At 30.7% G+C, this 17,390-nt stretch overlaps 2 protein-coding genes across 2 annotated transcripts; one reads left to right on the plus strand and one right to left on the minus strand.

Annotated features, from left to right (window-relative positions):
• Nucleotides 1-9,091, minus strand: LOC124944926 (NAD-dependent malic enzyme 62 kDa isoform, mitochondrial-like). The gene is made up of 19 exons (XM_047485272.1): nucleotides 8,813-9,091; nucleotides 7,993-8,089; nucleotides 7,456-7,574; nucleotides 7,115-7,282; nucleotides 6,617-6,745; nucleotides 6,034-6,094; nucleotides 5,768-5,871; nucleotides 5,605-5,688; nucleotides 4,383-4,489; nucleotides 3,753-3,864; nucleotides 3,520-3,633; nucleotides 2,489-2,554; nucleotides 1,649-1,721; nucleotides 1,484-1,570; nucleotides 1,140-1,194; nucleotides 943-1,014; nucleotides 622-684; nucleotides 414-528; nucleotides 1-315 (listed from the first exon to the last, which is right to left on the minus strand). The coding sequence occupies exons 1-19, from the start codon at nucleotides 8,984-8,986 to the stop codon at nucleotides 241-243; spliced, it is 1,875 nt and encodes a 624-aa protein (XP_047341228.1). The 5' UTR covers nucleotides 8,987-9,091; the 3' UTR covers nucleotides 1-240.
• Nucleotides 9,092-14,855: 5,764 nt separating this feature from the next.
• Nucleotides 14,856-15,770, plus strand: LOC124909979. The gene has a single exon (XM_047450606.1). The coding sequence runs from the start codon at nucleotides 14,856-14,858 to the stop codon at nucleotides 15,768-15,770; it is 915 nt and encodes a 304-aa protein (XP_047306562.1).
• The last annotated feature ends 1,620 nt before the right edge of the window (nucleotides 15,771-17,390 follow it).

Genomic DNA, 17,390 nt, shown 5'->3' on the forward strand with positions numbered 1-17,390 from the left:
TGTGGTAAAAAAGGATATCAGAAATTAACAGCACAATGTCACAATTACAAGTAAGCTAGAAATAAGATATATCTATACAAGAACCAACAATAAGAGTCATATCACTTATCTCAAGTGGATTATAAACATAAAGAGGAATAGACATTAGACAGGACCAAGTTGACTTATAAACAAACCTAAGATACATCAACAACAACAACAACATGAGTAGACGAGATTAGATTCACTTACAAATTCTGTTTAGTTTTCTTTGTAAACTAGTGTCTTATATTCAGGATCCCACATGTTGTCTTCCACATATCCTACAATCTCCTCCTGCACCATTCCATCCAATATCAACTTCATTCATTTCTTAATTCTTACATAAATTATCAACTAGTTCTAAGAATTACAATAAATCAACGGATTAAAACCTGAGTAAGTTTCTGAAGATCTCGAATATCCATGTCACGGTATCCTTCTGCCAGATCCTCTTCTATGGCTTCCTTGATTACGGCTGCAGCTACTTCCTTTGTGATATCACGTATTCTATATAGAAATCCCACATAATATTTTTAACAAACTAGAAAAATTTTAATTTGAAGACAGATATACTAATTAAGGTTTCTCGCTAGTGCATACTTGGAAATTGGAGGATATATTATTCCCTTGAGAACTTCCTCTTCCGTCATGTAAGCAGCGAGGCTGTTGTTTAACATGTCACACAAACAGTCAGATTTTAAGAAAACGGCATATGCATGAACAAGTTTAGAAAGTAAAAGTGCTAATCTCGCATCATTGTTATTTATCTTTAGATAATTATTAGTTTGCATTTATCTAAGCCTATATTAAGTTGTTTCAGTTTTTTATATAGGAAATCATGACAATTATACTTAAGTAAATACAAAAATAAACATTAGCTTTAACAGTGGTAAGTGTTGGGGAAGTAAACAAATGAAGTACCATTCAGCTGCTGCCTGCAACATTCCATCAGAGATGATCCTCGAACCAGAGAGGAGGGTACCAAGTCCAATTCTGCAATTTCATACCGTGCAAGATTCAAGCGTCAGAGGAAGAAGAGAAATTTTTCATCTTGAATTTTAAGAAGCAGGGATACTCAGATAAGAACGAAAGATATATTTTGAAGTTTTGAAACTGACCCGGGAAATAGGTACATATTGTTTCCCTGATTGGAATGGCCAATATGTCCATTACCTGTAGAATACAAACCAAATGTCATAGATCAATTGTTTGTTTACATAAAACCTAATCATACCATAAAAGATAGCCCAATTAAAATGATTGGTTTTAGATATAAACAATAAAAGGGGATAGGTTATTCACAGACAACTAGAAAGCTGAATTTTTTAGATATGGTGTACTTATTGGATCACATCATCAAGTGATCTCTCTTAAATATATTCAACTCATCAGTTACTTTATGCACATCAACAAATGTTCGGCTTGTTAAAAAAGAAAACTGACATATAGAATGGATTCATACCAAAATCCACATCTCTAAATGGGCTTCCACTAGCATATATGACATTCTCACCCAACACAGAGAAAGCGTCATCAGGCGTGCATTCAGCTGTCAATGAAAGAGAGAGTTTAATGTGTCAGATAGAGAATGTAAAGCCTTCCATAGGCATGCCATAAAGGATCATACCATTCTTTGTGGGATTTGACATTGCAAATATTGCTGGTCTGGTGGAAGTTGACTCTTTAAGAGCCTCTAATACCTGAAGCCGTATATTCATATTACGTATAAGCATTAATTATATCATGTAAGACACCAATTTAAAGAAAAAATATATCTAAATGAACATTTTATAATTGTCTAGAGGCGAGACTCTTTCATAGTCCATATAGTGCAGAAAATACCCCATCCCAATAATTTAGAGCTCATTTTTTATTTATCAATTCAATTATACAAAGAAATCTCCCTTCTCTTCAAAATTCTTCATGGTATTAAATCCTCTATCCAATGGAAATGTCAAACAAGGCTCATTCTAAAGCCCATTTCTCTTTCCATTAACCATTAACTCCAAAGTGGTTGGAGAGTGTTGTCTTCTCAAGAAAGGCTTATTATTGTTTATCTAGGAAGTTGTTCAATCATTTAGTTACCCTCAATTATAAGAAGAAATCTCAACTTCTCTTCAAAATTCTACACGTATAAACTAGACATTCACTTGTACTTGGCTTGAGGATATTGAAGCTGTATAGGGCTATGGGCAGTTGAATAAAACATGTCTTCCATAAAAATTGCAACAGTGAAGTTTTATTATCAGGAATTGTAAAATTTTATGAAGAATGGTCATTTTGTGATGCATTTATTTTTTCTGAATAAAAACCCCAAGGCCTTGAAATCACAAAAGGATTGAAGACTACTAACTGTGTACTCCTCTCGAGAGAATAGTGAGTAGGGATTTAAAATCTTATGGTTAGTTAGAGAGCAGAAAATTTAACTCCTACTTATAATAGGTGATAGAAATCAAACAGTCTGTACCTCTTTGGAAAATAGACCACCAACTGCCGACAACCCCAGAAGTACATCAGGTTTTACTTGCCTAACCTGGTTACCAAACAAATGAGAATGTATCATGAAACAGAGAATGCTGTCACATTGGAAAATATTTGTCAATAACAATTTTATGATACATTATATTGATCATATTGACAACTAAAGAAAAATCAACTAGAAATGAGAGTATATTTTAACTTCTGAAAAGACACTGCACAAACCAAGATCCATTCTTAGGAAGAGGAAGTTTGAATATAGTGAGGCTTTGTAGAATTCCTGAACACTTCTTATGAATGCATAAACATGTTAAGAGAATTCATTCTTAGTAGTGAAAGCCAAACTAAATAACTAAAGAAAATCAATCTAGGTCTTAATTGATTGTATATTACATGATACACATATAATTTTTTTCTCAAATACTTCATAGCATCAGCAATGTTAAGGTAATGTAAAGTGAAAGGTTATAGATATTGTCCCATCTATAGGTTGACCTTCCTTTCAAATTTTGATCCTTGAGCCATCCAGATTTCGACAGAGAAAAGTGGAGTCAATTTGGCACTAAATCAACTTGGAAGAAGAGATCAAAGAATACTAATCTGAAGCATATGACAACTTCGACACCAATATCTGTCTTTGCAAAAAGCTAATGTCATAGATATCACATATTCATTGCAAAGCATTATCAAAATTGGGAGGGAAGTAAAATTCAAACTGAAATGACAATTAGTGACCATATTTCTTTTTTCTACATATACGTAAAAATAAAAAGTTTCCCTGAAGTCATCAAACTATTTAAGAAATAGGTGGAACAACCGTTAAATATTAACTAAAAATGTGGATGTCACCCTTTTACATGCTTAGGGCCTTCGACCCTTAAGAAAGAAATTAGCCAACTGCACTTTTTTTTATTCCATGCCTAGACAATAAGCATAAAACATAGACAGAATGCAGTAATTTTTCCCACAGAAGCATCAATAGAAAATTTATGACGAAAATACAACACATATGCTACTCACCACTTCCACAAGACTTGCTCCTTCTTTCAGTCCTTGACGTCCTATTTCTTTGATATTCCTAGCAAATGGCGTGGCCTCTGGATCAATATTTTTACGTTCCTCTGTGATTAGTCCCTGAGGTCATGCAAACAATGGCATTATTGTTGAGGCAGTCTTTGGCCAACAAAAAGAAAAACTAACATCTTATTGCAGGACCATGAATTTCATTCTATACCAATGCAAACAGGCCTTACCTTAGCATCAACTACCCAGAATTGACTCCGTGCACTTTCAAAAGCAGTTTCACTATCTCCTAGCATCCTTCCCATTGTTTTCCTAGCAGCATTCAGAACACCAAGCCCTGCACTGCAACAAAGAGAACACCAGGCAGATAAGTCTAAAGAGCGCCTATGAGACAACAGAAGTTGCACAAATGGTACCTCTTCTGTCACCTGCATAATTTAATAAAGACATGTTGCAATATCAAAGGTGGTAAACCATCCTTTTGCAAAGATTCCAAATAGTCTTATGCTCCTATCTAAGGTGATATTCAGTTTTTCTCCCAAGAAATCTCTTTGCATTGTCAGATTGGTAATTTAGAAATTGTAAGGCAATCAAGCAGTTCAAAACAATGAAAGAATGACAGAAATGTTCCAAATAGCAAACAGTATCCTTTCTGAATAAAGAACTACCACATAACCAATAGCTTATATGTTATTTTCACCCCATGAGGAAAGCATGATGTTTCAGAAAATTGTTAATCTATGTTAAGGATTTTCTAAAGGCAGAACTTTTAGTCCTACTCTGGATGTTGAGCTAAAGAATGATGCTGCACTCATCGCATACATTACTCATGGAAAAAATCACAATAAGAAACTACCAACCTCCCGGCACCAGCAACAACAATTTTCATCTTTGGAAAGTCAATCATGGGTCTCTCTTGTGCTCTGACAGCTCCAAGAAGACCAGCTATTGCAACTCCAGCTGTTCCCTTCATTAGAAAGTCATCAGCACTGATCAGCATAGAGAATATGAATACAGTCTTGCATGAAGGCATATTCAAATGCCAAAAGTAGGTGATATTGTCCAGGAAGGAAATCTCCAGCAATTTTGTTTATATCTCTTCAAATACATGAAAAGAGAAAATAGTTTTACACGAGCAGCATTGGAAAAGCCCATAGGTTCAATCTGCATAATTTGGAGGCTAATGAAAAATGGGAATATTTTATATCACGTCCCACATTGGACAGACAAGGGATTTTCCCTTTTTGGACAGGTTGTTGGCCTAGTTGTTTGCCAAAACTCTTGCATCAAGCCTATGCATAACTTTGTTGTGGGACCCACATAGTACATTATGGCGTGAGGGCCAACCTGATGACTCACAAAGCCCACCTCTTGAATCATGTGGAACAAAGTGCCACATGATCCATCTATTGAGTCCTAGGGGGGATAAGTGACACTGAAACATGATGCACCTCCTAAATCCTACAGTATCTAAGTGTCAAGGGGGCAACTCTTTAATCGTCGTGTATCTATGAGAAAGATTATTAAGTCCCACATCTGAAAACGTAGGCATTTTCATTGGGTTTATAAGGGAGGAGTGTCAACTAATCAGATCTCCTTTTGGAGGCAGAGTTTTGGTGGCACAATTGGTATATACTCTATCCTTGCGTCCAACACAGTCATTGCACATAACATGATGGTAAGACCAAGGATGTGACATTTCAGAAAGGAAAAATGAAGAACTAATTCATAGCAATAGAAGTCAACATTGAAACTTACAAAAAAATAACATCAAAAAGAATGTTGAACTTGTAAATTGTGAGTGCGCCATGTTCAGTTTTTCTTTTGTGTGTGCTCATACCATCATGAATGAGGGTAATTTTTCCCATCTATCCAACTTGTAAATAGAGGTATGTCATTGCTTTCCTATAATCACTATTAAACACTCGCACCTAGTTTCCACATAATTCATATTGTATTTTAGTTTATTAAAACAATTAGGGACAACATATTTTAGTTTATTAAGATAAAATGTTAAACATTTATATGAATAATTAGGGGCAAACATTTTATTCAATGTATAGATATAATGCTTGCAATTACCTGGACATCATCGTTAAACATTCTGTACTTGGCTCTATAACGCTGCAACAACTTGAACGCCCACTTGCTTTGAAAATCTTCAAACTATATGAATATACAGCATAATTATTACTCTTAAGAGATGAAAATTACAAAAGCAATGCTGACTATTGTCAAGGATTACCTGTACAATCACATTAGGCCAGCGAGTGAAGACAGCTTCCATAAATTCATCCACAACAGCAATATACTCTTCTCCCTCCAGACGAGGTTCTTGCAAACCCATGTCTGAAAGACCATAGCACCAGTAATTGAATGAAAAAAAAATTCATCTTTCTAATCACATTCACTAATGTTTGGGGAATACATTCTCAGGAGACAAATCATAGGTATATGTTAGCTGGTGATTTCTGGACAATTTTTAGTGGATCTAAAAGAAAGAACTCTTACATAATGGGTCTTCAAGAAGCTTCTTGTTGTTGGTCCCAACATCAATCATGATAGGAAGCACCTATTTCACGGAGGATTTAACTGGAAAGAATCAGAACTAGACAGAATGCTTCCTAACAAATGAAATTAGTGTAGCACATTTAAGCTTGTTTGGTATTGTGAGGGGTTCATAACAGAACCTAGTGCGAGAATTTAGAAAGTGGTATTTTGTCACAATAACAATCACTTTTGATAATATTGCCAGTGAAGTGAAAGTGATTGTGTTTACATTGGTATGAAATATGATTGAAATAGATTAAACTCTTTTAGGTAAAAAAGTGGATGTAAGAGGTGAAAATGGACGAAAAAAGTGACTTTTTTGCAAAATTTAAAGATCATGCTACAAAAAAATAGTTAACTTTTTCCAAATGGACTTCTTTTAATTTTTTGCCACTTTGAAAAGTCTAGATACCGAAAGAGCAATGTTCTGAACAACACCCCAATTCAATGAAGGTCCAAGTAAATGTCCCAACACATAGATAATGGTACAATCTGTCATTGCCAATTTTATATCAGAGGCGGGGTACAAAGTCAAGAGATATACTCTCTGCGGATTAATCCCAGCAGCAGCGACATATAAATCCAGCTTTCCGATGGAAATTCCAATACCCTGAACTCCAAGATCACCAAGACCCAAGATTCGGCTTCCATCTGTTACAACAATCATGTCAACCTACAAAGAATATTTCTTGTCAATACTCCATGGTAGCCACCCCATTAATTAAGAAGTGATTATTTTTAGATATGGAACAAGCTTAAAAACAGCAAGTTTAACTTATGGCATAAGGAAATTCAAGCCAGAAAACAAAGGACGTAATCTAGAAGTAAATGACAAACACAGTAAACAAGAAAATCAATGATAATACATTATCCAAAGTTCCAAGAATAAGCACGTACATTATCTAAAGTTCCAAGACTAATCACTAAGTAACAGTTAAACGCAACAAATCAAACTCTCAACAGCTACTTCAAGATTCCTATCAAATGGAAGTTACTCAAACTAACTCAGTCAATTGATGCATTAGCCACAAGTATTGCAAACCTGATCAGCTGGCCAGTTATAGACCATTGACATCATTTCTCCACGATCAGCAGCACTAAAGTACATTCCTCTGGGTCTTCTAAATAGTCCACTATAGTTCTGGCAAACAAGACCAACTGTTGGAGTATAAACTATTGGAGCATACTCCTCAATATTGGCAATAAGTACCTGTTAAATTACACGCAAGTGAACTTACTGTCTCAGTCCAAAATCACATTAAATCATGATTGGTCAAACTTAATGAACAAATGTAATGGAGGGAACAATAGATTGTAGCGATCAGTAAGATGATGATCAATGTTCATACAAAGATGTCCAAAGTGTGATAAGTTGTCCCTCACCTTGTAGTACATGGTCTCATTTCTATCATGTAACCTATTAAGTATACGCCACTTTGCTAAGGCATTCGGATCTAATGGTCCATCCCTAGCCTGCACTTCAAGTATCTTCAAGTCTGACACTGTTATTTGACACAAATTTTCATGTTAATGTTGAAGTTCAAGTCAATAATATTCAAAATAAATTTTATGCATATTCCCGGTCACAGGGAGGGTAAATTGCACAATATTTAAGAAGCTCTACAAAACCTATAGAAACTAAATGAACAAAATAGATAACCCGGTGTCGCTGCTAGGGAAAAGGATAAATACATACAACTCATGTGACATTACGAAGGAACTAAAATGTGAAACACATAAAAGAATCTAATGATACAGATTTCGCCTCCACAAATTTTCAGACGGAAAGATTACTACCATACCAAGTGTTCATTATATTTTGAGCTGGGAATTCTGAACAAGATACTATAAATATTTTCAGAATTATGTATGATCCTGATCTGAGAAAAACAAATATAATTTTCTGAGAGAGGTACTTACTAAATCGAGCTATTTGCTGTTCAGAAGACATGACATTTGGAGGCAGAAGCCCTCGAAGATCAAGACGGTCTCTCTCCGTCATTGAGAATGCAGTTCCCTAGTTTCACAAAATAAACATTTTTATGACTTCAGATTACCGAGACACAAATAAAAACACCTTATCCCAAGTATATCAAGAGCTACATGTCAAACAAAAATGAGTAAGGATTCTACAGCTATACAGGTTGGTGCTTTAATGGTTCAACTCAAGTTCAACGAAGGGGACTCTTACTTATACAAACGGTATTTCGAACATGGAACAAGCATGAAGAAATTAACTATACTTCTTTACCTTTCAAGTTTTTCTGCCGGATCGGTCGCTCAAGAACTTAGGTCTATACGGAAAAAACTAGTTGAAAATGATTCTGATCTAGTTTCATGGCCTATTAGAAGTAGAAAACGCTCTAGTGGTATCCTCACAAAATTTGATAATGATCTAGTGATTGAAAAGGCAGTTACAGTTACTGGATTCTGATCATTAAAGTAAAAATAAATACATCAAAGACTACTAATGCAGATATTTATTTAGTTTCCTTTTCAAACACATGATTTGACTCTCTGCTCATAGTTAGGTATACAATTGAGAATATACACAAGCGCGATATTCCATAAGATAAAGCAGCAATACATTCAGTAAGAAAGTGAAGATCGGACCAGAGAATGAAATAACAAATAGCAAGAAGTCAATTGATCAAATAAGCAGATCTCCGTTATTCATTAGTTATAAATCCAGTAGTATAATTAAACAGTACAAGGAAATAGCTGAATTATATCGATTCACCTTGTTGAACCATGGATCGTGAAGAATATCGATGCTACGCTTCTCGACTATGGTAGGACGGTGACCTTCAGTGGTGGTGAAAGCTCTAGAAGAAGAATTAGCAAGAGAACGGTGACGATGCAATCGCCTGATCAGCGACGATGAGAGGTTCATCTGGCGGGAGAAATTGGACATTCTGAAAGGAAATTGAACGGTGAAATCGAACAGTTACAAGAAGAAGAAGAAGAAGAAGAAGAAGGGAAGTGAAATAGTTGAAGAAAGAGTGAAGAGATAGGAAAGAGAACTTTATCTGTTAATATATTCTAATTTAAAGGAGACTTCATGGATTCTTACTCATTTTGGGAAGCTGGTCTATGGGAAGCTTTCCAATTATTTTCAACGGATTTGACGCTCATTAGCCAAAGAATTACCGACACACTTTACTTGCTAAGTCATTCGTCATTTTATTGAGTTAATTTGAAAACTACCTTATAAAAATAAATCTTTAATAAAATATGTTTTATTTAAAAAAACAAATATTATTAAATTTATTAATATATATCGGGTTAAGAGTTATGATTAATTTGGATATATATATGTGAGAGTAATTGGATATTTGAATCGGATTATGGATTGACCCGCCCATAAACTTAAAACATTTATGTATGTTTCAAACTTGCAACCAAACAAAACAAGTGCAACTTTTTAATCAAATGTAATTGAGATGTGGTTTGTCGATGAATAATAATCGGTAACAATTAAAAATTGTTAAAATATAAATCAAATATTTGATTCACCAAAATGTGAGGTCACGATGCTAAATATTAAAAAATATGAATCAGATATTTAATAGGTGAAAGTGTAAGGTCGCGAAATGAGAGGTTCATTGGAAAAAAAATATGTGAGAAGATAAGTTGTTTTACCGAAGTGAATAAAATGTAAAATGAGAGTGTTCTATTTTTTAATTTAATATATTATTCGTATTTATTAAAAAATTTAAACATTAAATACATATTATTATAATTTTTAGAAATTTTCATAGTTATAATTAAAATTACAAATTAAACCATTTTATTTATATTACTTTAAAATTCTTATTAAATTATATTTAACTACACATTTTTTACTTTATATTTTGAGAATATTACACGAGATTTGCTCACCTTGGCCTTGTTTTGTACGTGTTTTTAAAAAAATTCATACAAAATCAAATATCACTTCACCCATTTTTATTCATCACATCACTTAAATCATTAACTAAAATACTAAAATACCCTCTATTTTAAATTATTATTTTTTATTTTATTTATATATATATCAATACTCTCTAAGTCTTTTTATCAAAAATAATCACCACCTCTTTAAAATTATCACCTATTATTATTTTTTCTCCCTCTAAATTTAAAAAAAAAAACAAAACCAAACCAGCTCTTAATTTAAGACTGGTGTAGGCAAAATTATTATGATTTAAATTATTATAGTGGAAGACAAAACTATTGTCATAGTGAAAGACAAGATTATTGTCATTATAAATTATTATAGTGGATAATTAACTATTCTTCTATATCAAATAATTGATTTTCATATTCTCCTTATTTTGAAATTTGAAATTGTGGTTTTAAGAAAAGTGTTATGAAATTATTTTGTATTATAATATTAGTAAAATATTTTAAAAAGAAAAAAATAATGATATTTTTATTATTGAGATTGATTAGAATGAGAACTATATATTTTTATTTAATGACATTACGTTGTTTTTCGAGAACGAAAACTATATCATTTTTATTGATAAATCTTAAAATAAATATATTTTTTTAAACAATTAAAAATTTTAATTTCTAAATATTATTATAAACAAATAGTTAAATTGAAAAAGTTTTCTAAGTCACTTACAAGTTATGATGGTTCTTGTAAGGTTTAAATAATTACTTAAGTAAAAAATAATTATTTAAGAGAATAAGTTTAACAATCAAAAATATTTTAAGTTAAATACTCTTATTCACATTAAAATATATATATATATTTTAAGTTAAGTCTAGTTGTACAATTTTGGTCGATCATAAGGTTCTCCAAATTTAAGTGAAAACAACTATGTTAATGTTGAAAGTCTAATAAATAAAATCTAATTTTAAAAATAAAAGAGTACATTTATCATAATAGTTTTTTAAACAATAATGAATTTCCTCATTTAGAATGAATATCAAATTTATTGAATTAGTGTTTAAAATTTTCCTCATTTTGAATGAATATTGAATAACTCACTATTTATTTATTAACACATAAATCATTAAAAAAATCTCTCTTAAAACCATCACCTCTATTATCAATTAGCTTCATTATGATTGGAAAAAATTAATATCATATTTTAATGGGACAAATTCTCAAATTAGTTCTCCATTTGGTTCGATTAAAATTTCGAATCTCTTATTTTAAATCTTACAATTTGGGACTTATTATTCTTAAAATGATGTAAAACGAAATTTTGTTTTAACGATTTCAAATATCGTTAACTTATTATCTAAATGACATTTATAAATAAATAAATAAAATATTAATGTCATTAATTTAACTACCGAATTTCAATAAATTGACTATCGAATTTAGAGAATTGATAGTCAAAATCCTTAATTCGCTGAAATTCGATAGTTAAATTAGTGACATTGATTTTTTATTTATTTATAAATATCACGTAAATAATAAGTTTAAATATCATTTACATAATATCAACGTTTGAAATCGTTAATACAAAATCTCATTTGTATAACTTAGAATAAGAGCCTCAAATTCTAAAAAATAAAATAATAATAATGAGTCTCAAATTGTGAAGTTTAAAAGAAAGGGTCTAAAATCTCAATTAACCTCTAATAAGGAACCTAATTTCAATTTTAAATAATTCATGCCGAACATTATTTTTAATTCCTTAAATTTCTTCTAAAAATTATGACAAACTCATTTATAGGAGAATATTTTATTTTAGATCGATTGTTATTTGGGGTCGGACTTGGGTCGTTTTCATCAAATGAGATTTGAACTTTGAATTGTGCTACATGAGACTCAAACTATCAAAATTTTAGTCATTTAAAGTTTTTCTTGAATGGAAAAAACGTCCATCATATTATTTTAACATATTTTATTTTTTAATTAATTTGACACAATGAAATGGTATTTAGATACGTTTTTAACGTATTTTTTAATTGAGTATTGTTTTTTAGATTTATCCATTCTAATTTTTCGAAATTAGTTTTTTTTTTACTAAAAAGATGTATAATTTAATAAAAGATATGAGAAAAATTGAATAGGCTATATTTTGTATTTATTTTTTAAAGAACTTTATAACGACATAACTTTGTATATAGTCTATCAATTTGAAGGTATTTGTAGTTTAAATTTAGTAATTTTTTTTAGATGTACGTGTTCAAAACTGTCGAATACGATTGAATGTCTTAAAAATATGTAATGTGCATGAATAATTGAAAATTTGAAAAAAAAAATGAATTGTTGTTTTGTTTTTTTACAAATTGGTAAATTATTTAAGGAATTAAAATATTATGTTAAAGTAAAAAAACGGGTGTTTATTCGTTTGTGAGAAAACGTTAAATAAATAAAATTGTGATAGTTGGAGTCCAATATGACACAAATTGTCAAACTATAGCTCCTTATTGGGTCAATTGGAATTTCAGACCTCATCATTGTAGGGATAAATCTTCGATCAATTTTTGGGACGATGCTTAGTGTAGTGTCAAAAATCTAACTACGACATAACATGAGTTTGTTTCCATTTCTATATATAGAAATGTCACAGTTAAGGATATGTTTAATCATTAATCTAGTAGTTTTGTAGGCCGAATTAGATATAGAAGGAGATTAAAATTTATGGAGAGTTCTTCCCATAACAAAGTTTTTTTGGGTAGGACACCAATATGTGTCCCCGTCTAAACAAAATATTATGCATTGACAAGACATGAATAATTTTCATATGAGGCATTGCTACAATTTGTTCATTGAGATGATTTCATATGATTTTTGCTGGGAGAAGCTATGGGAGTCAAAAATTTCATCCAAGATATCGTTCTTTGGATGAAGCCCTATTCATGGTAAAATTCTTATACATAATATGTGCATAAAAATTTTTTGTATTATGGTAAGTCGGCATATGTGTCACGAGAATGTGGTTGTGTGACTATTATAAAAATGTCGGCAACTCACTTACTTTTGTATTATTGTGTGACTATTATTTGAAATAAATTTCATTTAGACGTATGTAATTATACAACTAACTCAGTTAGACGTATGAACTAATAAAAGTTCGTTTAAACTTACATAATATCAAACATTTTAATAGATTCATCTAGTCTCTATTAATAACCATGGTTAAATTTTTTTAAAAATTGAATATTTATTAATTGAATATTCATTTTTTCTCCCTCCTTCTTTTTTTTTATTAATTAATTAATCAATTTATCTCCTTTACTATTTTTTCTTTTGTCTATTCTTTTTTTTTTTATTAATTAATTAAGTCTTTTATCTACTTTTACTCTTTCTTCTTTCCTTATTTGATTATTTTATTTTATTTTACTACTTTTGCTTTTAACATATATTATTTTAAAATTATTTGGTCTCTTTTAGGAAATAATAGTTGAATATTGTAATGTATAAAGTAATTTAATATTTACTCTAATATTTAATTAGCTAGTTTATAGAACTATCATTCCCTATAATTTTTACTCCAATTTGCATAAATATGACAAATACATAATATGTGTTCAACTTGTGGAAGAATATTTTGCACAACAAATAAAATTTCTTGAAAAAAGATTATACAAGTATTTATTTAATATTTGAGCAAAATATGAAAATATTAGAGTATAAAAACATTAAACTATTTATATATTACAATATTCAAGTATTTTTCCCTAAAAGAGATCAAATAATTTTAAAATAATTTATGTTAATATAGTAAAAAGCAAAATAAAAAAAATAAAAAAATTATGTAACAAAGAAAAAAAATAGTAAAAAAGAGATAAATAGATTAATTAATTAATAAACAAAAGAAAAAAAAATAGTAAAAAGAGATAAATGAATTAATGAATTAATAAAAAAGAAAAAAAAACAATATTTAATTAATAAATATTAAAAAAAACAATTAACCATGTTACTATTAGAGACTAAATTAGTTAATTTTGAATAGTATGTACGTTTAAATGAACTTTTATTAGTTTATACGTCTAACATACGTCTAAATAAGTTTTTTATTAAAAAATGTTGTATTATAGTAAGTCGTCATATGTATCATGAGAATGTGGTTGTGTGACTATTATTAAAATGTTGGCAATTCACCTACTTTTGTATTGTCGATGTGTGATTATTATTTGAAGTTTTTTTTATTGAGTATTAAAAGGATTCATTGAGTGATGCATAAATGTTTGGAAATTTGAATTGATGCATATAATATGACACATCTATATATTTGAATTATCATCCCAATTATTTTATAATGGACTATCTGAGAAAAATTGTCGAACTTTCATTGACATCAGTCGTTTTATACGTATAATTCATATTATTATTATTACGACATTTTTTAAGATTATTCTGAAAATACTGTGTAGTTGCTCATATAATTAATCATTTTTTTTTTATAAACTACGAGCTCGATAACTGAATAATGATTTATTTGAAAATAATTTTACATAACCCATATTTGGGCATCATCGTATAAATAAACTTTGATTAAAATTGAGTTTTATAAATATTCTTTTAACTAAAAGCCAAAACCAATACTAGTATTTATTTATATGTATAAAGCATCTTCTAAGAACTAGCATTAACCGAACGCCTGCAAATCCTCTCTCTTCTCTCTCTTACACAAACTCCCAGGACTATACTTCCCTCTCTGCTTTCTCTTACACAAATTGATCCAAATGTTGAATCAGATGATAAACAGACGAAGAAGAAGAAGATGATGATGAATCAGAACAGAGGACGATTAATGATCAATCACAGCTAAATATTCGGTTGTTTACACTTGCAAATTCATAATAATCTTAGAACAGATAGATAGGTAATGAGGTGCAGGAAACACCTTAACGATTTCAGTAACAATATCGGCGTTTGCGCCTCTTGCCTCCGTGAACGACTCTTCTCCTTAGTCGCTGCTCAGGAACAAGAAAATCGCCGGACATCGGAGCCGCAACCGTCTCAACCTGTGTTTCCCCGTTCTGTATCGCCTTATGTTTGTCGCCGGAAATCGGACAGCGGTGATTTCAGCCACGATAAGAGATTATCGGAACAGTTGTTCTTCTCTACTCCTCAGGTTAGGCCAACTACAGCCTTTGATGTCACAGGTAGTGTCTGGAAGAGGAAAAAGGATAATAAACCTTTCTCCTTCTTGAGAAGACTGTTCAGATCTAAATCGGATACTACCGATTCCGTTTCGAATCCACGAGATTCGTACGCTTCGTCATCTTCATCTCCTTCCTGGTTTGCGTCGATGTTATCAAGCAAGCGGAAGAAGAAATCGCGTTTGTTTTCTCTAGATGAATCTACCGGTCGAAACGGCGGTCGAACGATGACGCGTTACCGAGATCGTGGAATGTCGCCGGTGAGAGGTTTAAACGGCGGTGTAGATGAAGAAGAATGGAGCGGTTACTCGTCGGAATCGTCTCAGGGATTCAAGCATACGCCGCGTAAGGTGGCTCAATCGGTTCGGCGTAGCGGCGTTACCGGCGTAGGACGGATGAATCACTCGTTAAACGTGTCTGGATTGAACTTCTGTTTGAGTCCTTTGGTCCGTGCAAGCCCTAGCAGACAATGGAGTCAAAAGGGAATTCCATCGGAATTAGCGTTTTCCGGTGAGCTCAAGGTCCCGGCGGCAAAGTTTCACCTCTCAAACGCGAACGCAAACGCAAACGCGGCATCGTTCAGACCAAGCAGATCGCGGAAACTAGCCGATTTTGGAAGGACGAATAACAACCATTAATTTGCACTCAATACAATATAATTACGGTTTTACCGCTCTATTTTTCTGCTTTTTTTTTTCTTTTCTTTTTCAATTTTACAGACTTAATAGAGGGTTATTTTTGACAATTTTATGTGTAAAAATATCTTAATATTATAAAATTAAACTTTAAATATTTATTAATAAAATATTCAAATATTTTAATGATCCGAATTTGACATTTGTCTCAAATTCACAGTGACCTGTATTTATAATATAGTTTTGACATATCCATTAATCTATATATTGACACATAAGTTATTTATATTTATTTAGACCCATTAATGAGAACTGATATGATTCATTTTAATATATTATAATAGTACATACGGGTAGGCTAAGATTTGCATGATGCGTGTTTATAAATAATTTAAATTATATATTTTCCTTATTCTTGTTTTGAACTCCATATTCTTTCGTATTCTCGAGTTTTGATTGTCCGATTAATTGGTTAAGTGTATTTATTTGCGGGTTAGTCGTAAGTGAAAGATGACTGAACATAAGTGAGAGTAAAAAAAAGGAATCTTGGCCGTCAATTGGGTTGACAATTTAGGAGTAGATGTATGCCAACCAACAACCGTGATTTATTTACTCTCTTATTAATAATAAATGGTATGATGGTGAGGGCTGTGACATTAATGTTCCTGAACGATACTCCCATTAGCATCGGGACCCACTTACGAACTCTATTAAAGTCGGCCACTATAGATTTCTTTCTTCTTTTTATTGAATAATAAACTAAATATATTTAACAAGAGAAAATATAAAATTATGTGGAAACTTTTTTTTTTTATAATTTGTGATAATTTTAATTTGGTAGAAAGTTTTTTAATAAACAATATTTAAAAAATAGTATATAATAAAAAATAAAAATTTAAAACAGAAGTTATTTATAAATATTTTGATTAATTAATTAAATAATATAATAAATAAAATGAAGAGTAAAATAATATTTAATTAATTTAAATTATTTAAATAAATTAAATGTATCTTGGACCTAGTCAATTTGAATGGTTTATTAATTAATTATTATTTTATTTTATAGTCGGAGTTTTTTTTATATATATAGTAACTAGCATATATATGACATAAATAGCATTCTTAATACAAATTGAATCAATATTAACCAAATTTATTATGACCCCAATTTTATTTAAATTATAAAATGAATTAAAAAAGTATCAAACATCACCTTAATTTGATTCCAAGTTAAATATCTTAAATGGTGTGTTCTGGATATCAACCAAAAAATATATAATTTGTCATCTTTGCCAAGTCAAAAGGCTCAAAATATGTAGGCCAATGTTCTACACTTTTTTTTTTATTTATTAAAATTTAGTTTTAGTCTAATACAACTTCACATTAATTATTATTATTATTTTATTTTTTTAGATAGCTGGTTCCTCTTAAATGCAACTAGGGACCCCAATCGCACATTATTTTGTCAGAATTTATTTTATATAACATTATTTTATCACAATCACTTACCATATAAACTAAAATACAAATTATTATGTAATTAATACAAAATTTAAAAATCCCCCAAAACAAAATCATTATATTCAGAATGTTCGAGCTAATTTGTTAAGCCCTATGTTAAGG

Source organism: Impatiens glandulifera, chromosome 7 (assembly GCF_907164915.1).
Source record: "Impatiens glandulifera chromosome 7, dImpGla2.1, whole genome shotgun sequence".
In the NCBI taxonomy this organism is placed as follows: Eukaryota; Viridiplantae; Streptophyta; class Magnoliopsida; order Ericales; family Balsaminaceae; genus Impatiens; species Impatiens glandulifera.

What these genes read in the sequence shown, in the direction of transcription:
- LOC124944926 (XM_047485272.1), bottom strand. Translation starts at nt 8,986, where the DNA reads ATGTCCAATTTCTCCCGCCAGATGAACCTCTCATCGTCGCTGATCAGG. An exon ending in ACAGCAAATAGCTCGATTTA is followed by an intron (nt 7,575 to 7,992) that starts GTAAGTACCTCT and finishes GTCAAATAACAG; the next exon opens with TGTCAGACTTGAAGATACTT. An exon ending in AATATGTACCTATTTCCCGG is followed by an intron (nt 1,015 to 1,139) that starts GTCAGTTTCAAA and finishes ATGAAATTGCAG; the next exon opens with AATTGGACTTGGTACCCTCC.
- LOC124909979 (XM_047450606.1), top strand. Translation starts at nt 14,856, where the DNA reads ATGAGGTGCAGGAAACACCTTAACGATTTCAGTAACAATATCGGCGTT.